This window comes from Rasamsonia byssochlamydoides, assembly GCF_041956645.1.
Source record: "Rasamsonia byssochlamydoides strain NRRL 3658 unplaced genomic scaffold VTN77scaffold_89, whole genome shotgun sequence".
NCBI classification, from domain to species: Eukaryota; Fungi; Ascomycota; class Eurotiomycetes; order Eurotiales; family Trichocomaceae; genus Rasamsonia; species Rasamsonia byssochlamydoides.
Genome location: NW_027192472.1, coordinates 53,959 through 77,553, shown reverse-complemented (window position 1 = coordinate 77,553; position 23,595 = coordinate 53,959). Strand labels below are relative to the sequence as shown.

Genomic DNA, 23,595 nt, shown 5'->3' with positions numbered 1-23,595 from the left:
CCTATTGGAAAAAGAATGATCAAAAGCTCTGTCGAATTGTATGTTGTATTTAAGACGAATGCCTCCTGCAGTGGTCAATACATATCAAATTCGTGTCTGTTACTCTGGTATGTGTCGACTATTCAGTACAGTACATACATACATACATACACCATGACCGCCGGACAACAATGGTGAACAATACCCATACATACATCGTAGAAAAGAAAAGCACATGAGCTAATCTATTGTTCGCATCACATCACAACACCACTTTACTTGAAATGGAAAACCTCTCCCGACTACAGTCTCAGCCTCCAGATTTCTCTTTCCCACATTTTGACACCGACGACATCACCCATCTTCACGTCAGTCTTCACAATTGGCGAATTTTCCTCCCAGTATTCTAACTCCTCCTCGCTATCTTCAATGGCCCATTCGTCAAGAAGTTCCTGGACGGGTCCACCGTCATGGTCTGATTCCAGGTCTCCTCTACTTGCCTTGCCCTTCTCCTTGATATCCGTCTTGGTGGTCGACCTGGAAGCAGTCTGCAGTGCAGCAGCGCGGGGTTTGCGAACAGTCCTTCTCATCTGCGTTACCGAATCCGAGCCCGGGACATTCATCGCGCAACACACGCCCACGTATTCGACCGGAAGAGAAGGGCAATGCACGATGGTATCGGCGATGCTGTAACGCATTTCGCGGACCAGGCGGTTGTTGTACCCATCACGACTGTGGCCGTGGAAGAGAATTTGCAACGCGAAGAGAGATCGGAGACCCGAAATTTGCTGCATGAAGTGGTGCTAGGAGAAATGGATGTTAGTCAGGAGAGCAAGGGCAGGAATGGAGAATGACCACTGGAGGAGCCCAATATAATGGTCCAAAAACAGAAAAATCGACTTGCTTGTGACGAACGAGGTGAGGCGTTGACGTTGACTTACAAAATTCACCGAGTTCAGCCCGATCATAAGCTCCTCGAGATTGACCCCCAGTTTGACCAGCGTCAGAATAGATTTCAGATTAAGCACCCAGCCATCATTATCGTCGTTCCGGATCACCAGTCGCCGGAGATTTCCAACGTGCCTTTTCAACACTTGCCTCCTGATGTGCTCGATCCCGACGGTGGTTCTCGGTGTGCCTGATGCCAGTTTGGACTTGCGACTGCGCTCGAACAGGAAAAGCTCTCTGAGGCCACGGTGGCCGTCCAGAAAATGGAGAAAAGAGTGGGTGACGTTGTCAGTGTGAATGGAAGTCAAGCTCAGAGGAAGCGCCAGTTTTGCAAGCGTTGCCCAGAAGTGACTCTGCGGTCCGACGTTCAACAGCGACAGATGCTTCAGGCTGGTGACGTCGACAGCCTTGACGAGTATATTCGCTTTGACCGGAATCAAATAGATCGAGAGGCTTTCCAAGGGAAGACCGTGATGTGCGCGGAGATATTGTTGGATGTCCTTCTCCATCGACGGTTCCCCAGCACGCTTGCGACCCCATCTTCCTTCTTCGACGTTGGTTATGCCATTTCTTACGGGCTCTTTTCCTTTGCTGGTACTAGCGTTCGACTCTTCTGTATGTCCCATCTGGTTCTCTGTAGCTTCGTCGTCATTCCAATCGCCGCAATCATCAGTGGACTCTTGATCATCCCCACTGTCTCCATCATCATCAGGATGTTCCATGTCGACGATATCTGATAGGGTATCTTCGTGCGTATTCTTGGCGGCCCCGAATATCCCACCGGGCTTGAAAGGACCGGATAAGTCAGATTCAGCGATTCCATCATGGTTTCCAGGCGCACCGAAAGAACTGATAGGGTCCACCACACTTTCTGTGTGGGTCACTTCAGGTTGGGTTGATTGCAATTCCGATGAAGGAGAAACATCGGCATGAGTGTTCTGGTCCTGGCTTTTCGATTCCGGAGTCAGATCGTCTTCCTTGGTGTCGTTCATGTCGTTCCAACTGAACGGGAAAGTGGGTGGGTGCCGGGAATCGCCTAAGACCTTCTCCAAATAGTCAAAATACTGGCCATCAGAGGTGTTCTTCGTGACATTATCTACATCACCTGGGGGCTGCACATTGTGGCTGTGGCTGGATTCACCCGGGGCAGGAACGTCGGCCTTGGTTGATTTTCTCTCTCGACTGAAAGATCCGTGTGCGGCACGAAGAGATTCGTCATGATCTTTTCGTTCTAGGTATTTGCTTGCTGCTTTTTCCATCTTCTCTAGAGCTCGAAGGGACTTGGCGGGGTACCCTTTGGCCGACGACATGTTCGAACGTATCTCTGCCGAGATATCCTTGAGCCTTCTGACAAAGAGGCGGTCCTGGTCACGTTTCAAGAACGCCTTCGCTGCCGTCTGAGATTCCCTGTATGCAGCGGCAATGGCCCGTTCAAAAGACACGTCAAGCAATTTTTGACCAGGATCCTCTTTATCTAGACCGAATATCCTGGCGAGAACCTTCTCCTGAGCGGCACGCTCCTTACGGACATCTGCCTGGCTGATAGCGGAAGAAGTTGTAGTGGGACCAAAGGTATTTCCGGCGTTCGAGATAGGAGGCAGAGGTGGCGGAGGTGCCATGCCCTGAAAGCCGAAATCATCAGACTCTGCATCTTCCACGACGGTGTCTATGTCTGAAATCTCAGCCACCATCTTCCGTCGAGCTTTCAACGCCAGGCTCTCAGAGAAGGAAAGCTTCAGCGATTTAAGTGACGCAGAAGATGAGGAGACGCATGCTGCGATCTCCGGGATGTATTCATGGCTGTCGATGTCCAAGATAGCCAAGGTCCTCAGCCCAGAAAATCGGGAAAAGTTCTGAGGCTCGACGGTAGGCTTGCTGATCCCCAGTCTCCGGGCAGGTTTGACATTCTTACTTGCGGCCGTCGACTTAGGAGGCGCCAGGTATGCATTAAAAGACGGTGGATTTGTTGTAGGGACAAAGACCACACTGTTGCTGTGAGGCTGGGTAAGAAACTGAGGAGTTTGATGGGTATGTGGAATAGAAATTGAAGAGGGAGGTGGTGGGTTCTGGATGGTATTCGTAATCGACAACGAATGCAGCGACGGTCCCGGCTGAAGACGGATATGAAGGTTCTGGAGAGTGGAAGTCTTGCTTAAGATTCGGAAAACAGATTGACCGATCTCGACACGGACATTCCACCTGGAGAGACAGTCAACAGATAATCACTTTTTGATGGTTACAAGGCTCTCAATACCTGAAGGATTCCAGAGCGGTGATTTTCTTCAGCGTTGCGAGGATCAGGGTGTTCAGAAATTTGCCGCAAGTGTACTCGTATTTGAACTCTCGAATGGCCTGTTCGGCACTGGCATCAGTATCCGTGTCGATGGATATCTCTTTGATAAACCGAGCATAGTTGTAATCAGCAGTGGTCAGAGTCTCGAGAATTCCGGCAAGGTAGTCAACCGACAGCTGACCATCTCTCTTTTCGTCATCCGTGAAAACATGACTGAGAGTGCGGTACAGCTGGGCAGCAGCCAAGTCGCGAAAAGCGCGTGAGACACGAGCCAAACTGGCCAAGTCTTTTGGTCTAGCCTGAGTATTTCCCCATTCGATATCAGTACACCAATTGAGTAGAGGAGTCTCAAAACAGGTACTCACATAAGAGAAAATGATCTTGAGAGTCTCCGAAGGTAGAGTTTCCAGAGCTGGTTTCTGGTGTTTTGTGCTACCGGAGGCAGAGCACTGCCTATCCTGCCAGATCAACATGGCGAACCCTAGAACTTGAGGCCTTGGGTTCTCGCGTCAGGAGTAGAGAAGGTACAGACAATGGAAGCTGCTGCTTTGTTTTTTTCAGAAGCGCCAGGAAGAAGTCAAGTCATCAGAAGATCAAACCATAAGACGTGATAATTTCAGACAAGCGAGAAACGGATATTAAAAGAAAGAAAATGGAACTACGCTGGGTGTATGAAACAGAAGGAAGAAGAAGACAAAGGCGCAGATAATTGAAGCAACAGCTGTTTGTTACTTCAAGTGGGACGCGTGGAGGGAGGCAGCAGTTGACAAGGTTCACGTGGAGAGTAGAAGAGAAATGGAAAGACAGAAAGACAGCCTCGTCATGTCACCAAGGCTGCCGTGTCTTGTGTCCTGCGGGGCATGAAAGAAAGAAAGGATAAACAGGCAGAAACAGCCACAGCGTGTACGAGATGGGCTGGCTGGGGTGGTTCAGCAGGCGGATATGCTGGTGTTTGCTGGCATGGCTGAAGCCCGGCCAATACCCAATGTCAGTGTCCAGGGTCTGCCTCCGTGAATGAAGACGCGGGGTGAGATAAGACGATGGTAGAACAAGCCTGTTTGCTGGTACTCATTGGACAAGAAGAGAGCAACATTACATAGGTCTACAAAGATGGCAGATTGACTTCTGGGTCATGGCAAGTAGAGCCGCATAGCTTGGTATAGCTTTGCATTCTTACACCCTTGCAAGGCTGAACTATTAGTCTATTACTGATTTAGTCTGTTATTACTGCTGTGTTTGCGGGGAAATGCTCTGAGATACAAGATAAGTTCTTGATAAGCGAACAGCCTCAGGCGATCGGAGGACCCGCAGACGGCGCCGAGCTTAACCAGAGACGGCTGCTGACAGATTATCTCCGCCATCCGCCTGGAATACTCCGTCTGCCGCAATATGAACCATCTTTTTCTTTCTTTTCCTTAATGCAGCTGTCTTAGCTGTCCTGCCACCTTGCTTTTCTCCTGAGCAGCGACCCGAGGGTCGCTCAAACTACCCACCATGCGGCTCTCTTATCTCCTCACCGCCACCCTCGTTCCGTTGCTGCTCTCCGCCGCCCCTGGGCTGGCGGAGCATACCTCAAACTGGGCCGTTCTGGTCTCGACCTCGCGATTCTGGTTCAACTACCGCCATTTGGCCAATGTCCTCTCTCTCTACCGCACCGTCAAGCGCCTGGGGATCCCCGACTCGCAGATCATCCTGATGCTCCCCGACGATATGGCCTGCAACCCGCGTAACGCGTTTCCGGGAACGGTGTACAGCAATGCCGACCGCGCGGTGGACCTGTATGGAGAGAACATCGAGGTGGATTACCGTGGCTACGAAGTGACGGTGGAGAACTTCATTCGACTGCTCACCGACCGGCTGGACGAGGATGTGCCGCGGAGCAAGCGCCTGGGCTCCGATGCAGGCAGCAACGTCCTCGTCTACATGACTGGCCACGGCGGAGATCGATTTCTGAAGTTTCAGGACTCGGAGGAGATCGGGGCGTGGGATCTGGCCGATGCCTTTGGCCAGATGTGGGAGAAGAAACGATACCACGAGCTGCTATTCATGATCGACACGTGCCAGGCCAACACCATGTACACCTACTTCTATTCGCCCAACATCATCGCAACGGGCTCCAGCGCGCTGGACCAGTCGTCCTACTCGCATCACGCCGACAATGATGTCGGAGTCGCCGTCATCGATCGCTGGACATACTATGTTCTGGACTTCCTCGAGACGCAGGTCACCACGCCCAATTCGAAGCTGACCCTGGGCGATCTCTTCGACTCGTACGACGAGACCAAGATCCATTCGCAACCTGGAGTGAGGTGGGACCTGTTTCCCGGTGGCGAGCAGGAAGGGCGCCTTCGAACGGTGGTGGATTTCTTCGGCAACGTCCAGAACGTGGAGGTGGAAACGAACTCGACGGAGCCGGGCTCACTGAAGGAAGATCTCGCCGAGATTGCGAAGCTGGTTGAGAAGTGGCGCAGGCGGGAACAGGAATATTTCTCCTCCAGCAACAACAGCAGCCATCACGTTGCTAGTGCAGACAGGGAGAAGACCAAGTCATCGTCTTCAACTTCGCAGAAGAAGGCCGCCCCCGGCGTCGCCAAAATGACAGACGAAGACAACTGGACAAAGCGTCTTGTCGGACTGACCGTCCTAGGCGCGGGCGCCACCATCTGGCTAGCAGGGTCGATACTGGGCAAGTCATGAGCGTGCTTCTTTTTACTTTTCTTCGTCATTTGCATTTGTGATTCCCACAACAATCCTCTGTTATTACATTTCTTTTTTCTTTCAGTTCTGTACTCTACGTGTATATATCAATCAGCTCTCTTCCTACCTCCCATGTAGGTAGGGGGTACTGTACTGGCGCATGATTTCCATTTTCATTTCCACCAGAATAGTGTTAGCAAGGGCAGGCAGGTAATTAGTTAGGTGCGTTAGATAAGGCGTTGCGTTGGGTTAGAAATTAATTCATCTTTCTTTTCAAGGGGAAAGAAGGACAAGGAGAGAAGAAAAGAGCAATGACCCAACCGATCAAATTCCATTATCTAGGTATCTTTTTTTTTCCCTCTCTCCTCATGAACCCGATTCCGATTAAGCCGATCGATCCTCGCTTGGTGTTGGGCTTAGCTCCTCGAATCGAATCAACTTCCTTTTTTTTCTTGCAAAACAAAACGCCCGGCAAGCCGGATCATATTCCCATAGCATGTCCATCTTTGCGCCAAAAGAATTGAAATTAGATACAATGTAATAGTAATAGTAATATGCATGAGTTCTATCTTATCATTATGCCATGACATAAACCCGACCATACAAAGAGAAAAAAAAATAACAAGAGAGATAACGAGAGAGAGGGAGAGGGAGAGAGAAGAAGAAACATAAAAAAACAAGAGGAACAAGTGGAGAAGGAAAGGATGAGATTTTCGTTGAAACACGGTCTTTTTTTCTCTTTCCTAGATACCTACGCTACTTACATACCTAAAAACAACCCTATAACTAACCGACCTAGGTACCCTATTAATCATTTCCATCCATAAATCCATCCAAGCCAAGCAAAGCAAAGCAAACCCATTCATGCAAAGAAAGAGAAAAGAGATGATGTCGTCACAGGGGGGGAAATCACAGGGGAAAACAAAGATAAGAATGCTGAATCGATCAGTCAATCGATCAAACCCAAGAAAGAAAGAACCTGGCTAGCTGGTCGTCATGTTGTGAAATGGAGAAATAAAAAAGAAGGAAAAAGAAGAAGAAGAAGTTAAGGGAAGGGATATATGAAAAAGAGAAAAGAGAAGAGAAAATGAGGTAATGAAGTAAACGAAAGAAATAAATAAATTAGAACGCCAACGCCAACGAACGCCATGTCTATGGGAAATTGCTACTACCCCACAACACTCCTAAAGCTCAGCGCCTCTAGAAACCCGCCCAGGTCTTCCTTCTGCACTTCTACAACGCAGTGCTCGAAGCTGTCGATGCGCACGCGGGCGTTGGTCTCCTGCACCACTTCTTGGAAGGCGATGCCGAAGCGGTTGCGGACTAGGTTCTTGCCTCCGAGTAGGTTCTGCTCGTCTTCATCGGACGAGGAGTCGGAGCTTGATGATGAGGAGTCTTCTTCTGTCTCGTCCTCCTCCTCGTCATCGTCGTCCCTTTCAGCTCGCTCGGCGGCGCGTTTCCGGCGACGCTCTTCGCGCTCCTTTCTCTTCTTCTCTTTGGCTTCTTTCTTTGCACGACGTTCCTCCTGTCGCTTTGCTAGAGCAGCAAAGTCAATGACACCACCGCCTCCTCCCGTGCCGACAACAACATACACGCCGCGGTCTTCATCCAGTCCAGCCAGAACGAGCGGAGTTCCCACGGCCCGCTTCTTCCCAATCTTCAACCCCTCGCCTCGCTCCCGCTCCTGCACCTGGATGGCTTCTGCAACCCACAGCGCGAGTTTGGTCAGCGCGCCCGGATTGGTGAATAACTTCACATCCGGTCCCTCCTTAACAATAGCTATGCGGAATGCACGCAAGTGACGGATCTGATGTTTCGAGAGCAGCGAGGTGCCCGTACGGAGAATGGCTCGGTGAAGATGTTGTGCGAGAGGAAGGGCTTCGAGGAGCAGAGTAGGTGATTCCGATCCAGTGGGAGAAAGCGCGTCGTAGGCACTCCAAAATCGGGGATGCAAATTGGCAGGGTCCGACTCTGACGGCGTTTCGGACTGAGACGACCCATTCGTGCTCCGTGGGTGGTAAGAAGCATTGGCATCCCAGGAGGACGACGCGTTCTGTGGCCCGACTTCGAGAATCGCCCCGAGAATAACAGAAACATCCGTGGCGGAGAGACACGCCTTCCAGCCCCAGCTTCGTACAAACCCCCATCCTTCGCGGTTACTGCTATGACCAGAGGCGACTGGTGGAACCAACCCATCCAAACCGTACATTGGTGCATATTTCAGTAATCGTTGGCGCAACACCCGCTTTAATTCCATATCCATGTGCGTGTAGTTTTGGTGGCACTGACTCAAACTGATGCCCATCTTGGCCAGCAGTTTGTGTAGACGTTTCCGGCCATTCTCCGTCCATACATGTAATCTGGAGGCCAAGTAGGGACTGTGAAGCATGCTCTCATAAAGAGACCAATGCCGCACGAGAAGAAATCTTGGTTCTGGTGAGAGACGGATGGACGTATCGGTTGGAGATCGGCCAGTGGTAGGGATGACGCCGTTGATTTCACCTCGACTATCACGAGAGCTTTCGGACGGATCAGGAGGGTTAAGTCGATGTACTTCATCCCGCAATATCTGGCGGATTCGTTCTCCCCGTGCTCCACCCCAACCTGCCGAACCCCCAGATTCTGACGAGTCTGAGATACCAACACCGGACATCGTCCGTCCTGAGACCTCCATACTTGAGATCCCAACAATCGCAAGCCATAGCAGGTCATTATCTTCGCGGCCCAGTTCCGACGCCAAAGAGTAGAGCATAGATGAAATTGGCTCCGAGTAAGCCGTTCCCATTGAGTAATATGCTTGTAATACACTCTCATGCTTTCTTTTCAATCGCAGGAGCCGTCTTCGTAACGTGCGTGCCGAAGGCTGTTTTGGAACAGGCGGAGATACCGAGTCGGATACTGGAGAAGGAGAACGTGACGAGTTGGAAGAGTCGTGTCCTATCCGGCGACGGTTGGTAGGCGACGATGGAATTGGAGAACTCTGGAGAACAAAAAGTTAGTGAGAGATAAGGGATGCATCATAATGAAGGACACCACTCACTGAGTTGCTCCGCCGTCGTCGGCGCGGAGGCTCGTCTTCCTCATCATAGTCATCTTCGTCTTCTCTCCCCGACCACGACTTCCGTTTCTTGCCGTGCGATCCTGGTTCACTTTCTCCCTCACTGTCTGACCCGAGACTGCCATCGTCATCCTCATCCTCATCAATCTCTGGCATCTCCTCCAACGCATAATATGCCTCCCGCTCCGCGGTCAATTCCTCTTCAATGTCTCCGTCGTCAAAGACGATGATGCCTCCGCTACCGCTCGTGTAGGAACGAGTGATGCAGCCCCTATCCACTCCAGGATTCTTCCGACGTGCATTTTGGTTGACTTCCTCCAATGGTTGTCGGGGCTGCGGTTGTCCGCCGAAGACGTTCCCTAGATTCCATGGCCTGCGCGCGTCAATGACCCAGACCTCGACTCCTCCCATATCCTCCGTCCCATCTTCGCCCGTGAGACACAGTATTTCACTGAGATCTACCAGTCCTCCCACGCCTAAGCATACCACGATTCCTCCACTTCCTCCGTCTGTGGTCCGCATTGGACGGACCAGCTCCTCGCCTGCACGCGCAAGATCGCCATATCCGGCAACAGGCTGGATCTTGTGAGGAATATAATCGCGTTTTAATAACGTGGTCAGGATTCGACAGGCACAGAGAGCATCCGGCTCGAGGGCGACGAGAATCAGTACCGGCGGAGAAAGCGGATGGTGCGAGCGGAGAAGTTGCAGGTAGAGATGGGAGATTAAACTGCGAGGCAGATACATGATTAGATATTAACAAACGAATTCAATGCGGTCGTGTGCTGAATCCATTGTCTGTCGTCGCTCTGTGTGTTTTGGTGGTTTTGATGGTACGGCACGCGGGTCTGTTCCAACGCGTCTTGAGGCGTGCCTCCGCGGTGGATCATGACTACTCCATATCAGGACTAGCCTGTCAGAACAACGCGCGACATCCATGGATTTGGATTCTGATTAACCCAATACTCCGTACTCTTAACTATATCTGTACCTACTTGTCTGTACTGATTACTATTGATATAGTGCTGTTAGATGAATTTCTATCAGTCTTGGCTAAGTGGAATTTCTGACAATTTTTAACCCACTCTGCCTAGAAGAGACAGTTCCAAGCAGCCACAAAATATCCTCAATAATATCTGTCTTTCTAGGCAAAATCTTTCCTGCAAGATCAAAATGTACTGAGAGGTATTATGCATTGGCAATCACAGACCTCATCTGCTTCAGTTGGATATGCACACTTGAGCATTGCACATGAACTAGACTGACTGTTGACTTACCAAACCGATAATTTGCAGCCTTTACAGCTTCGCAGAGTTCGTTTCTTCGACGTCAAATTCGGTAGTACAGAGGAGAAAGGTATCGCGAAGCGCCTGGAGAGCCCAGCCGTCAGTCAGTTAATCGAGATCATTCTTCCTTCCCTTCGGAAAGATCTGATTTAAAAGAATCTTCTGATTTCTGATCCACTCGCCTTCAGTCTGTACTTCTCGTTGATGGCTTGGTAATCGTCCCCAGCGAGCATGTCACAGAAATGCCCGATGGATGGATAGTGCACGATGGAGATTTCATTCCACCAGTCCTGCTCGGGTCGATTGTAGTCTCCTCGCGAGTCACTACTGATAGCTGATGACGGTTTCACCACGCTCCCGACCAGTTTCGCGCTGCCGCCCCGTTTTCCTGCCACGGGGATGAAGGCCTGGTGAAAACAACAATTAGTGGCACGGCCAGCAAGAATTATTCCTAGCTCTTATGGTGTCTGTAGTTCCTTTTGGCACTGTAACCAACACAGCGAAGGAACGAGAATAAGAAAACAAACAAGACATACCTGGCCATACTGAAAGTAACTCTCCTTCCCCCCAGGATGACGGAAATTCAACAGATTGAGCATGGTCACAGGCCTATCACCATGCTCCCTGGACAACTCATCCATGAACGCAAGCAATCGCGGCGACACTTCCAGGTTCTGCGATGAGTTTCCAACGCAGCCTTGACGTACCTTCTTCTCCAGAGACCCCGTCAACGGCACCCTAGAAGAAAACGCTTCACGCTTCAACGCCGCATCCCGTTCGGGGTAGGTCGCCAGGAGTTTGGAGGGGACCCCGACAAGAATTCTGTATTCCGTGCGGATAGCGGGTCGCAAATCCTCCGGGATGGGCTGTGTTGGATTCTCCTGTGTCTGCGTCTGCTGCAGAAGCACCATAAGATCCCACTGTTGCGTCGCGAGAGGAGTCACGTCGATGATGGTGGGGTAGATGACGACATGTCGTGGGCGAGATGCGACGATGACTTTGAGGTTGGGTGATTCGCTGAGTCTCTTCACGAAGCTCTTGGGATCAATAGAGCTAGTGTCTTTGAGAGCAAGGAGATGGAGGGTCAAAGCGGGCATGGTCCAGCTGACTTGGTCTGGTGTTGCTTTAGTTCCAGCTTATATTAAAAACCTGGTTAAGGATTTTTTTTTCGTGGTAGGACGCCGGTGTAAACCAATATATTAAATTAAAAGTCATGGTAGTTTGACATCAGAAAGAAGTGATCCAGTCACAGTAATTACTTCCGAGGCTCATCACGCCGAAACTGTGGGGAAGCGGGTGGTTTGGTGGTTCAGCAATAACCCCACGGGGCAGAAACTATTAGTTCGATACCAAATCGGTATCAAAGTACAACTTTGAAAGCAGTCCTCGTGCTTCCTACGACTTCAAGAACATACTGTCTTGGACGGCTCAATTTTGGGTGCTACGTGCAACGTGCTACATGCACTGGAGAGATTCTTCAAGGAAGTCCTTGTATTCAAAGAAAACAATATATACCAGTCCATTACAAGACGGCCTGCTCAACATCGCCCAAACTACTTGAGACTTGCCACGCGGCCCATTCGCATGGACGAATACCCCCGAGAGGATATTAAGAATTATATACTGAATTATCCGGCAACCTTCAATGGGTGTGCCTCGGTGTTGAAGACGAATGAGTTCTTTCCATTCGCCTGGACTTGGTACTCCGCATCTGCAATTCGAAAGAGTCAGCCCCGAAAACATCATCAGAAAACAACTCAACTCACCATCGGCTTGGATCAAGTATGAATACTTAAGCACTTCGGCAAACAGGAAACTCTCCTGAACGTTGTCAAACCCGGCCCCGCCGGCAACATTGACATTGTTGATTCCAGAGTATCCAGACCCAACATGAGTCGTCGAGTTGATGGCGACGAAAGCATTCCATGCCCAGTCACGGTACTGATTCAAGCGTCAGTGGATGCCAATTAAATTAAACGCAATCGCCTGCAGAATAGGAACTTACCTTCTGGTCGCCTGTGATGCGGTACGCGTAATAGATGCTTTCAATGACTTCCGGCCTGAGAACGTAATTCGAAGCCGTAATGTAGAAGCCCGCCTCCTTGAAGAGAGTTTCCTGGTCCGCCGGAACCGAGTTTGGATCCCAACTAAATTCCTCCGGTCCAATACCGGTAGCCGTCGAGTTATAGGTGTCATACCAGGCGGCCACCAACCTCAGGCCGAAGTCGATGAAGTCCTGGCGCCCCAGAACTGAGCCGGCCAGCAAGAAGTTACCGCCCGCAAAACCAGTGAGATGCTCTGAGTACAGTTGATATGTTCCGTTGTTATAGACAGAAAGGAACGTCAGATCAGGTCGAGTGGACGGCGAAGATGCCAGATGGGCGATCGTCGACTCGGCGGCGGCCACCCAGCGATCCCTGTATTCTGAGAATCGGCTCGGGCTGTAGACGAAAAACTTAATCAAGTACTCGTAGAAAGAATCGTCACCACCGTTCCAGGTGACTAAGTCGTCCTGGAAAAGTCCCGTGTTGATAGCTACGTTGGTCCCAACCAAACCCGGGAAAGGCTGGGCCCATGCCGGCTGGGGGTTCAGCAGGTATGACTCTGCCTTTTGGCTGAGGTTGGCATACTCGTCATCACCTGTCAAGTCGGACAGATGGGTCCATTCCAGGATCAATGTACCGATTGTGGCGAGACCGTTGGTGGTTGAGCCATCATTACCCTTGGAGTTGATGTATAGATTGTTGTATGGGATCCCGGAGGGCGTGTCGAACGCGTACTTCAAGGTGTCCGCGAGAGTCTTCGCCTGACTGAGGATGGTTTCAACTTTCTGTTCGTCGTTTACCAGACCGCTCACAGGCCCCTTGAGCAAGTCATAGCTAGCCAGCAGGCCACCCAAATACCGAATAGTGGTCTCGAAAAGGCTTATAGTCGACGTGCTCGTCGTGTTCTTGAAGTTGATTGTTGGGATAAAGTCCAGGATCTCGTTAGCGACCTCAGCATTGCCCATTATAATAGCCGTGGAGAACGCATCAATCGCCGAGGCACCCCAACCGCCCCTGGGAAGATTGTCATTAGTCCAGTCATTCTGTGTAAAGCATGTCCTGGGAAACATACAGGCCATCGTCATAGGTGTTGTCCACCGGATGGAGCTGATCATGCGGGAAAGCGTATTGTTTATACCCGTTCCAGGCAATCTGGAAGGCTTCCTTCACTGCTTCGGCACGCTGGCTAGCCTGCGCATCTTGACGTTTGGAAAGGTCGGGAAGAGCAGTGACGTGTCCCGCGAGGGCCAACGTCAAGGAGAATGGCAGAGATGGGACGCGCATCTTGAACAATTAGTAATATAGGCCCCGAAATATCCAAAAACAAAAAAGGGAGGGGATAGCCCTAGACTCAGGCCGGCAAAAGGACTCAGAAAGGAGCGGATCGCCGGAGGGGCTGAGTGTATTAATATAGGAGGAGGTGGTCAAGAGACTCGACTCAAGTCATGACCATGGAGGAAACGGTGCGTGATTAGTGTTGGGAGTGATTATATCGGCCAGAACGCGTGCCATGCGGCCCACGCCAGTGCATGAATGGAGGGCATGGTGGGCCAGGGCTGTAGATGCAACCTCGCGCCTTCCCCATGCGCAATGATGGCAGAAGTCAAGGTTGATTTGATTTTAGAGCCAGGAACAGGATGCCTGGATGCCATTTGGCATTCCCTGGCCAGAGACTCCACTTCTCCCGACCTTGTTGCCGGATCTCCTCAAATGACAATCACCCGAGCGTCTGGCGATCTGTGGGGATTCTGGGGAACAATGAGATTCATCTCCAAAGCTGGTCTCCAGTTGTACCCCGTACTCTCCCCAGACACATCCTCTGTTTAGGCGCCACGTCTTTTCAATTTCTTGAGAGCTTTTTCGTTGGAATTCGGCGCTGCTGGAGGCCGTGCCTGAGCGACATGGATCTCTGTGACGAGCATGCGTCGAGAACCCTGCCCGCGTCGGCGACTCGGCGCTTGTGAGTTGTCGCTCTATGGATCCAAAGTCAAGCTTCAAGAATGGGCAATTAATTAGGCGAGTCAATCGGGAGGCATGTTATCCCTTGCCGGTGGATCTCTGGTCAGTGTTGAGTGCTCAGTGGTCTCTTGTCTTGTTTGCCAAGACGGTCCTGCCTATTATCATTCTAGTGACTGGCGCGATGATATCCACAAATAGAAGGGGATCGACAGGAACGCTAAGCCTATCTACCAGGATGATCTGCTGCTCTCTTGGCTCGGACCGGCAGAAGAGCAACCAACGTTGAGTTTAACAAGTTGGTACTAAACTAAGTTAACTACTACTCCATACTTGAGGTCCTAGCTTCTCCTCACCGTGAGGTCCTCTGATGCGGTCATCAGGCCACTGGGTTGTTCGGATACTCCGTAGTGACATTGCAGTACGACTCGCTGAACCATCACATGACTCGGAGTATAAGTACGGAATAATTATTATTATAATTATTATACGGAGTAATGATGGATTATTATACCGACTGAGCGGGGTTGAGACTTTGCTGGCAGTTAATCCCCGAAGTACGGAGTACCTAGGTCACTAATAATGCACATGCGCCACTATCAGGTGGACAAAAGAACTCAGCTGGCATTAGCGATGTACGAACGCCAGAAAAGGAAGGTTGGTGGTGGGCTTAGTGTGGAGATGGCTTAACTCCCACCTTTCCACAGCCACCCGAGTTTAAAGCATGGACTCCGCAAACCTAGATCTTTCTTCCGTCATCTCCGCAAAGAACTAATTATTATATACGGAGTACTGTAGGGATTAGTTCGATGGCACTGTAGTATTTTGAGGAAACCATTGATGCGGGGTCATGATACATACTCAAGAAGAACCCTGCGATAGATACCTCTGCAGGAGAGCATTAATTGTGATTATCAATATACCGAGCTATGAGTCATGACTGATCTATAAAAAGAAAGCGAAGGAAAGCTTGATATAGATAAAATAGTTGCTACTAATATTATTATGCCGATAAGCCTGCAGGGACTGCTTTTTCCTTTTGTTTTTTTCCACCAATCAATAGGTCATAAATTCGTGAAGAACTCTGCAATACAACATTGTTCAATAACTAATATCTGTTAGGTCTTTCTGTCTCGACAACCTAATCTCTAATTCTGTATGGAGAAGAGAGCATTAGTCTAGACTCTATTACTACCATTCACAAGGGATATGACCCGTGCGACTATTGAGTAACTAGCAAGTTTCCTTGTAATAAGCAGTGCTTGTCAGTTTGCAGCGCCGCATCAGGCAGGGATCTGGTGGTTAGCCCTGCATTGCTGGCTCAGGGGTTCACCAATGTTATTGCCATCACATAGTGAGCGCAGAGGCACAATATTAATATTAATACCTACTTAAGAGGACTATTCAGTAACTATTTTGAGAGTTTTTCTACAGAACACTGCCAACAATCTGCACACACATCTCTCACATTACTAATAAGGTTAACGGAACCGTTTCCTGAGGTCAGAAGACGGTCCTTAACTTATGACGTCGCCATTGGGGTTTCAGCTATTTGTCTTGAAAGGTAGTCAGTATCCAAAGTACTTTACAGCATAGGATTGTGGATTAGGTAGAGCTGCTTTGCAAAACCTAATCTTGATGTAAGGCAATGCAAGTCAACCTTATTATACAGTGTCTCTTTGCTAGACAGGAGACATCTCCATCACCGATCTCTGGCTTCACATAACGGGAGATTCTCATACAATCGCATATCTCATGTTGTCTCCATCGAATGGGCTAGACGAGGCGGGTGACTGGAAGACAGGCCAATGATTAGGCTGCGAGGTTGCGTGCCTGGCCTTGGAAACTCCACACTTTCTCCCCACGGCCCGCCAGATCCGCTTTCGCTGTAGGCTAAGAGATTATTTTCCGTAATTACGATCGAATAGGAATTAAATTTAACGCTCTTAATCGAATTTCCCACGTGGTGGACCGCTCCAGCCTCCGAGTCGCTGACGAAAAGACACCACGGCGAAATATGCGCGCCAGACGATACGGCTTGAATTATTCCGTCGAAAACTTCATCTCCAAGGTTGCATAGATCATGAACCGTGGTCGCTGACTGCAGCCGTTAACCCCGCTCTTTCTCATACCTGGAATGGGATGGGAAAGACCATGGATAGCCCTGGAAGCACCAACGGCACAGCATCAGCCGCCCATCAAGCGAAGGAGCCGGACCGGCTGCCAGACGTGCAAGAGAAGACGTGTCAAATGCGATGAGCGTCGGGACGTCTGCCACAACTGCACCCGTTTACATCTGGTCTGCCAGTATGACAACCAGAACCAGTCAGGGAAAACGAAACCGCGCCCAATCGCAGCAGGGAGAAGAAGAAGAAGAAGCTCCGTTCGCCACCAGGAACCTTTGATCTCCTCCGTACCCCCCGGGGCCGCGACGCGGGAAGCGACATCTCCAGTTACTTCCAACTCATCAGTCCAAGGCATTAAACCCATTCCTGCAGGCCTCGCAACGCCTCGGAATAATGCGACTGACACACTGATGACAGATCAGCCGAATGGCATTGGAACAGCAACGGCCCCTGATGGCCAGGCCCCTGTTGACTTGGACGCATGGGATCTCGGCCTCCTCGGCGATTCTAGTTTCTGGCCACATGTAACCTTTGGCGAGCCTCCAGACAATAACACCGTAACTCAGCAAACTACGCTTCCTTTCAAGATAGCCGATAGCCGCCCTTCCACAACTAAGACTCCTCGACCTGTTCCCGTAACCGTCACACTAGGGTCCGGAGTGACCAGTGGGGAACTCACTCTGCTACGGCATCTCGCCGACTTTGCAGTGCCTCCAATCTTGATCGGCGTAGAACCTCGTTGGAATAGCGCGCGAGTCTCCCTCCTACGATTGGCAAACTCGAGTCCGGCAGTCAGGCATGCGATTTGCGCGTTCTCTGCCCTGTCATTTGCGGGATCGCAGGAAGCGTCGGGGAAGTCGGTCCCTTCTTCGGCCCATTACTACGAACTCGGTCTGAATGAAGTTCGAAATATCCTCGACCAAGTGTCAGACAAAGTGGACGCGACGACACATGAGGTCATCTTGGCCTCTGTGTTTTTCCTCTGCTATGTTGAGCTGACCACGACGTCTGTTCCAACCAACACTTACGAGCTTCTGCGGCGAGCTCATAGCATATCCAACATCGGACAGAGGCCGTCGACGGTCCTAGGCACCCAACTGCGGACATGGCTCAAACTTCTTGATGCGAAGGTCGTCAGTGCGGGCGGTGATGGTGCCCATCTTCTTATCACCCCCGATGCACAGGACTTGGAAGGATTCGAGGATGGCGTGTCGCCCGTCGTCAACGACCAGGATGCAGATCCGTGCGACGGCGACGAAGCGGCAATTCTCGAGACCGAAGATATTCTCTACAACTCGCTGAATAGGCTCGCCTACAATTTCTACCTGCAGGTGTTGACATTCTCCGGTCGAATAGCTCAACTCGATCAATGGCACCGATCCCGTGGCTCTGTTGCGGATGAATTCAAGGTGATGTGTGCCGCAGACAAGATCGTGAAGGATCTCGGCGCTCTCTGGACCCGGCGACCGGCCATCATCGATCTTGCGGACAAAGGTGACCAACTTCGGCAGCATTTGTCTCCAGAGCTGGCTCTGAAGATCGAACAGAATCTGCGCACCTACTGCGCCAACTTCTACGCGTGCTATATCCACCTCCAACGAGTCGCGTATGTCCATCTTCCATCGACTCCTCAGGCCAAACGCGCCTTGGACAAGATCATCCACTTGGTGCGACTCTCAGTCATCGAAGGCAGGACCCTGTCCATCAGCATGATGTGGCCATTGATGATGGCAGGCTGCGACTGTGAGGATAGCGAGACCCGAGAATGGATAATCCAGCATATTGAAAGCATGAGTGGTACTGTCGGCAATGCCTCTCGGACGGCGCAGCTGGTGCGAGAAGTCGTTCGCAAGCAGCTGAAAGAAGGGAAGAGGCAGAACGCAAGAGCTGTGATGCAGGAGCTCTTTGGGACGGTTTTCGCGATCATTTAGATTATATACTAATACTAAGGCCTCTGTACAGTACATCTGTTATCAGCTTTATCGAAGATCCTTTTGGTTGGAGTGGAAGAACCTATGATGACGTCTACGGATATACAGAGCAGTAATATATCGCAGTTCTTGGTCAACGTTGTTCTCCACAGGAATTTAGTACTAGTATAGGTACCTACCTAGGTAGGTTGATGACTCATACGACTATATCTTTTTTTTCCCCCTCTCTCATTTCTTATTTTAATTTTTATCACTGGCTCTTTTGTTTACCGATCCAATTGTTGTTTCTCTCAGCTCCAAGTGATTTAAATCAAATTATCTTGGTGCGTAAAGCTGAGCAAACAGCATCGATCCCATTAGGGTCGGTCATTGCAGGGATTCCGATTGCGGCGATCATTGCGGGGCAGAAAAAGAAGCATCCGTGCAGTGGGATTTTTTTCCCCTTCTATCAAGTGGCGCGACTTGCCGAATTCAACAATTGACACAATCCCAGTCAATTCGAACTCCGACAGGAGGACAATTCTCAAGGGGTTGTGAATTTCCCCCATCTTCCTCCCACAACTATTTCTTTTTGCCCTTCCGCCAGCCCATCATGGCGTCACCGATCCTGATCTCGATCGACCCCTCCTCCCCCACCTCCGCCGGCCTGACGCTCAAACAGATCTCGTACTTTGGCCGCACGCTCATCAAGGTCGCTAGTCTATCGCAGGCGTCGCAATTCCTACAACAGAACTTCCGCCTCCTCGATGTGTACGTCGATGCTACCGACATCGCCTCCGCGGGGGACATTGTGGACATCCTCAATGCGGGTGCTGCCAAGGCTTTTGTATCGCTGGAACAATTGACGGCGCTCTCGCGTGAGCAGGATGTCCCATCGTCAAGATTGGTGGTGTATGTCTCCTCCGATAAGGATGTGGACGCGCTACAGAGTTGGATTTCGGAGAGCGGAGAGAGGAAAGATGTCGGCGTCTGCGCCAGTGCTGCCAACCCAAAGGATCTAGCGCAGAAGCTAGGGATTGATCCGGAGGCTCAAGCGGTCTACAAATTCTATATGGGAGGGTCCGTGACTGAGCAGGCCGTGAAGGAGAGCGTGGCACAAGGTGTGATCAGCATTGTTCCTGCCGACTCATTGACATTGGAGCGAGAACCCGGCGATAAGATTGCTGCCGCAAAAATTCTGGCTGCACGTGCTGTGCCCGATCAAAATACCGGTCTCTATGCGACATCGGTCACGGACGAGAGAGGCATCTGTCTGGGTCTCGTATGGAGCAGTGATGAGAGCATCGCCGAAGCCTTGAGAACGGGCACAGGTGTCTACCAGAGCAGGAAACGAGGCCTGTGGTATAAAGGGCAATCAAGCGGAGATGTCCAAGAATTGGTACGGGTGGGGTTGGACTGCGACGCTGACTGCTTGGTGTTTGTGGTGAAACAGAAAGGCAGAGGTGGGTTTCTTGTCTCTCACTGAAATGGGAGCATTCTTGCTGACATGTTTTATTCTACTTGGACAGGTTTCTGCCACCTAGGCACGGCCACTTGTTTCGGTGCTTATTCCGGTCTCTCTCGACTACAAAAGACCTTGCAGGCTCGCAAGGAGAGTGCGCCTGCCGGTTCCTACACAGCAAGGCTTTTCAATGAGCCTAAGCTCGTTGAGGCCAAGATTATGGAGGAGGCAGAGGAGCTGTGTCAGGCATCCACCAAGGAGGAGATCGCCTCGGAAGCGGCAGACCTACTCTACTTCGCCCTTACCCGATGCGTTGCTGCCGGCGTTAGCCTTGAAGACATTGAGAGGAATCTCGACCTGAAGAACTTGAAGGTGAAGAGACGGAAGGGGGATGCTAAGGGGCCGTGGGCCGAGAAAGTCGGCCTGACAACACAAACATCGAAGAAAGAGGAGCCAGCTCCAAAGGCTCCAGCTCCAGCTCAAGATAAGAACGGCCGTATCCAGATGAAGAGAATAGTTACCGCTTCTACGCCGGAGTCTGTGGTGAAAGAGGCTTTGCAAAGACCGTCTCAGAAATCCAACGAGGCGATTGTCGACCTTGTGAAGCCGATTATAAAAGATGTTCGGGAGAATGGGGATGCAGCAGTTCTCAAGTACACTCATAAATTCGAAAAAGCGACCTCGTTGAAGTCGCCGGTGATCCACGCACCATTCCCCGAGAGCATGATGCAGTTGCCCCCTGAGACGATCAAGGCTATCGATATCAGTTTCGAGAACATCAAGCGATTCCACAGCGCTCAGAAGGATGAGAAGCCTCTGCAGGTGGAGACGATGCCCGGCGTGGTCTGCTCGCGGTTTGCGCGCCCGATTGAAAGAGTCGGTCTGTACATCCCTGGCGGAACGGCCGTTCTGCCTTCGACGGCCCTGATGTTGGGCGTGCCGGCCATGGTGGCCGGATGTAAGAAGATTGTCTTCGCATCGCCGCCCCGTTCGGATGGCAGCATATCTCCTGAAATTGTTTATGTGGCACACAAAGTGGGCGCCGAAAGTATCGTTCTGGCGGGAGGCGCACAGGCAGTCGCAGCGATGGCGTACGGAACGGAGAGTATCAGCAAAGTAGACAAGATCCTTGGCCCTGGGAACCAATTTGTTACTGCGGCGAAGATGATGGTGTCGAACGACACATCGGCAGGCGTCAGCATCGACATGCCTGCCGGACCCAGCGAGGTATTGGTCATTGCAGACAAGCACGCCAACCCAGCCTTTGTCGCTTCGGATCTCCTGAGTCAGGCAGAACATGGTGTCGATTCTCAGGTGATTCTGATTGCCGTCGACCTGGACGAGAAGCAACTGGCCGCGATTGAAGACGAGCTGCACACGCAGGCCAATGCGCTGCCACGGGTTGACATTGTCCGAGGCTCGATCGAGCACTCCGTCACCTTCGTGGTGAAAGACATCAACGAAGCCATGGCCCTGAGCAACGAGTACGCTCCCGAGCACTTGATCCTTCAAGTACAGGATGCGGAGAGCGTTGTTCCGCTGGTGCAGAACGCAGGCAGCGTCTTTATCGGGCAGTGGACGCCCGAAAGCGTTGGAGACTACTCTGCGGGTGTCAACCACTCATTGCGTAAGTTACTCTTCTCACATCTAACGTCTCCTCTGTATCTTATCCAAACTAACTAATGTTGTTTCCTTCCAGCAACCTACGGCTACGCCAAGCAATACTCCGGCGTCAACCTAGGCTCATTCCTCAAACACATCACGAGCTCGAACCTGACAGCCGAAGGCCTGCGCAACGTGTCTGGCGCAGTGATGCAGCTGGCAGCTGTTGAGGGACTTGACGCGCACAAGCGGGCTGTCAGTATCCGTATCGATGCTATGAACAAAGCATGACAGAAGAGCGAGCGAAGCGAATTGAGGGTTGATATGTATGTCGATGGATCGGATGGGATGGGATGGGGATAGATTAGGTAGGGTTTGCAGGTTGTTTTATTGTCGAAAAACTCTTCTCGTCATTTCAGTTTGATTTGTTTGAGTTGTGGCATTGAGTGGTGTCTAATGTAACAATATGGAAGAGAATTACAGTAGACTTTAGGAGTTATGTGATGAATCAATCACTTTGATTGATGTTGGTATCACACGTTAACTTTTTTTCTTTACACCCTATGTACAGTACAGTCCAACAAACAACAAAGAAAAATAAAAAAAAGAAATCAAACTCCCAAACTATAGGTATGTAGGTTGTCTATATCCATTTCATTCCCATCCATCCAAAGCCATGAAATGCAATGCAATGCATGCCGCATACCATATCACACCACCATACGCAAACTCCCTACCTAGGCAAGCTACCTAGGTAGATTAGATAGATAGAGGGACTCTATCTCTTCCTCTCCCTAACCTTCCACTTAACACCATACTTATTCACCCCTCCAACCGAATGATCCATCTTCCCGCGCTGCCAGTCCAGCTCTTTCTCCGCGGCCGTGATCTCCGCATGCTGCTTCTTGAGCGCCTTGAGCCGGTTGCGTCGGACCTCTGCGGCGCGACGTTTGAGGCGGTTGGCGGCGCGCAGTTCGAGGAAGGCGCGGCGTTCGGCTTCGAGCTGTTTTTTGGATTTTTTGGCTTGTTGTTGATCGTTCTGCTGTTGCTGCTGCTTTTGTTGCTGTTCGAAGGAGAAGTCTTCTTCATCTTCAACATCGTCGTCATCATCGTCATCGTCGTCACTATCATCTCGTAAACGTCCTAATTTTCTCTGCTCTTCCCGACTATCTGCGAAGACAATTTTTCGGCTCTTCCCGCCGGTATTCCCCTCCATATCGTCGTCTTCGTCCTCATCATCATCGTCCGACCGGTGCTGATTCCCAGTCCCCAGAACCTTCTGCATGCTCTCCTGCAGCTGCACATCCTTCTCCAGCCGCTCCATCTCCCTGCGTATCCGGTCCCCCACGACGCGCAGGTATCCCGCATCCTGCGTCTTCAGCAACTTGACGGCGTCCTGGCTGAGCGGGACGGTATCGCGTGCGCCATGACGGCCCTGCTTCGCGGTCCGGGCGTTGAGCATCCCAAAGGCGAACTCATCGGGGTTGCGGTCGCGGGCTTTCTCGCGCAGGCGCTGCAGTTTGGCTTTTTTCATGTTGTAGTCCCGGGCGCGGAGGGAGTAGTCCTACATATGCAGATGTTAGCTTCCATTCTTTCTTTATCACCCTCCTCCTCATCCTGTCTCTTGCTTCTTGCTTCATCCCATAGGAGACAGTCCGTCCATAAGAAGAATCTTCGTTCCTCACGCGCCGCAGCTCAACTCAACTCAACTCGCAAGCGCTCCCCCTACAGTGACGGACAAATAGGTATAGGTGCAAAGGGATCTTCTCACCTTGTGCTTTTCCAGGATACCCCATTTCTCACGGCCCTCGAGCTGGCCACGCTCACGGTGTTGCCGTCGATAGACGGCATTCCGCATTGACGACATTTTGGTGGTAGTATTGCGGTGTTGTTCGCTATAACAAAGGAATTATCAATCTCAATCCGTATATCCTCGATTCAATAAATAGGCAGAGAGTAATGTGGTGAGTAAATTTATCGTGTGAAGAGTGTTAAGAAGATATGATAATAAATTTCAATCATCGTTAGTTTAGCTAACTAAGGTACTTTTTTGCCGGCGGAGAGAAAAAAGCGGTGATGGGGCTTTGACCAACCAGTTAATGCGGCACGCCTGCGGGCTAACTTCGCAGGTACCTCTCCCTCCTCCGGCGCCAGTCCGCAACTCCGCAGTCGACCTCGCCCCTCTAACAAGCAAACCAGACGATTCCAATTCAATTCGATTCAATTGAGTCGC

At 50.9% G+C, this 23,595-nt stretch overlaps 9 protein-coding genes across 9 annotated transcripts; 3 read left to right on the top strand and 6 right to left on the bottom strand.

The window, feature by feature from the left end:
- Positions 1-281: 281 nt before the first annotated feature.
- Positions 282-3,693, bottom strand: VTN77DRAFT_9425 (uncharacterized protein; the record flags this gene model as incomplete). The annotated part of the gene is made up of 4 exons (XM_069426032.1): positions 282-782; positions 921-3,126; positions 3,182-3,519; positions 3,586-3,693. 4 exons carry the CDS (start codon positions 3,691-3,693, stop codon positions 282-284), a joined length of 3,153 nt encoding a protein of 1,050 aa, XP_069273865.1.
- A 1,021-nt stretch (positions 3,694-4,714) lies between these two features.
- Positions 4,715-5,917, top strand: VTN77DRAFT_9424 (uncharacterized protein; the record flags this gene model as incomplete). The annotated part of the gene is made up of 1 exon (XM_069426031.1): positions 4,715-5,917. One exon carries the CDS (start codon positions 4,715-4,717, stop codon positions 5,915-5,917), a length of 1,203 nt encoding a protein of 400 aa, XP_069273864.1.
- A 1,168-nt stretch (positions 5,918-7,085) lies between these two features.
- VTN77DRAFT_9423 (uncharacterized protein) lies at positions 7,086-9,722 on the bottom strand (the record flags this gene model as incomplete). The annotated part of the gene is made up of 2 exons (XM_069426030.1): positions 7,086-8,897; positions 8,958-9,722. 2 exons carry the CDS (start codon positions 9,720-9,722, stop codon positions 7,086-7,088), a joined length of 2,577 nt encoding a protein of 858 aa, XP_069273863.1.
- Positions 9,723-10,273: 551 nt separating this feature from the next.
- On the bottom strand, positions 10,274-11,358 carry VTN77DRAFT_9422 (uncharacterized protein; the record flags this gene model as incomplete). The annotated part of the gene is made up of 3 exons (XM_069426029.1): positions 10,274-10,345; positions 10,444-10,668; positions 10,798-11,358. 3 exons carry the CDS (start codon positions 11,356-11,358, stop codon positions 10,274-10,276), a joined length of 858 nt encoding a protein of 285 aa, XP_069273862.1.
- Positions 11,359-11,889: 531 nt separating this feature from the next.
- On the bottom strand, positions 11,890-13,590 carry VTN77DRAFT_9421 (uncharacterized protein; the record flags this gene model as incomplete). Its single annotated transcript, XM_069426028.1, has 4 exons — positions 11,890-11,972; positions 12,028-12,202; positions 12,267-13,320; positions 13,379-13,590. The coding sequence occupies 4 exons, from the start codon at positions 13,588-13,590 to the stop codon at positions 11,890-11,892; spliced, it is 1,524 nt and encodes a 507-aa protein (XP_069273861.1).
- A 539-nt stretch (positions 13,591-14,129) lies between these two features.
- Positions 14,130-14,679, bottom strand: VTN77DRAFT_9420 (uncharacterized protein; the record flags this gene model as incomplete). The annotated part of the gene is made up of 2 exons (XM_069426027.1): positions 14,130-14,279; positions 14,596-14,679. The coding sequence occupies 2 exons, from the start codon at positions 14,677-14,679 to the stop codon at positions 14,130-14,132; spliced, it is 234 nt and encodes a 77-aa protein (XP_069273860.1).
- Positions 14,680-16,399: 1,720 nt separating this feature from the next.
- On the top strand, positions 16,400-18,319 carry VTN77DRAFT_9419 (uncharacterized protein; the record flags this gene model as incomplete). Its single annotated transcript, XM_069426025.1, has 1 exon — positions 16,400-18,319. One exon carries the CDS (start codon positions 16,400-16,402, stop codon positions 18,317-18,319), a length of 1,920 nt encoding a protein of 639 aa, XP_069273859.1.
- Positions 18,320-18,911: 592 nt separating this feature from the next.
- On the top strand, positions 18,912-21,653 carry VTN77DRAFT_9418 (uncharacterized protein; the record flags this gene model as incomplete). Its single annotated transcript, XM_069426024.1, has 3 exons — positions 18,912-19,761; positions 19,828-21,387; positions 21,460-21,653. The coding sequence occupies 3 exons, from the start codon at positions 18,912-18,914 to the stop codon at positions 21,651-21,653; spliced, it is 2,604 nt and encodes an 867-aa protein (XP_069273858.1).
- Positions 21,654-22,140: 487 nt separating this feature from the next.
- VTN77DRAFT_9417 (uncharacterized protein) lies at positions 22,141-23,229 on the bottom strand (the record flags this gene model as incomplete). Its single annotated transcript, XM_069426023.1, has 2 exons — positions 22,141-22,926; positions 23,134-23,229. 2 exons carry the CDS (start codon positions 23,227-23,229, stop codon positions 22,141-22,143), a joined length of 882 nt encoding a protein of 293 aa, XP_069273857.1.
- Between the last annotated feature and the right edge of the window lie 366 nt (positions 23,230-23,595).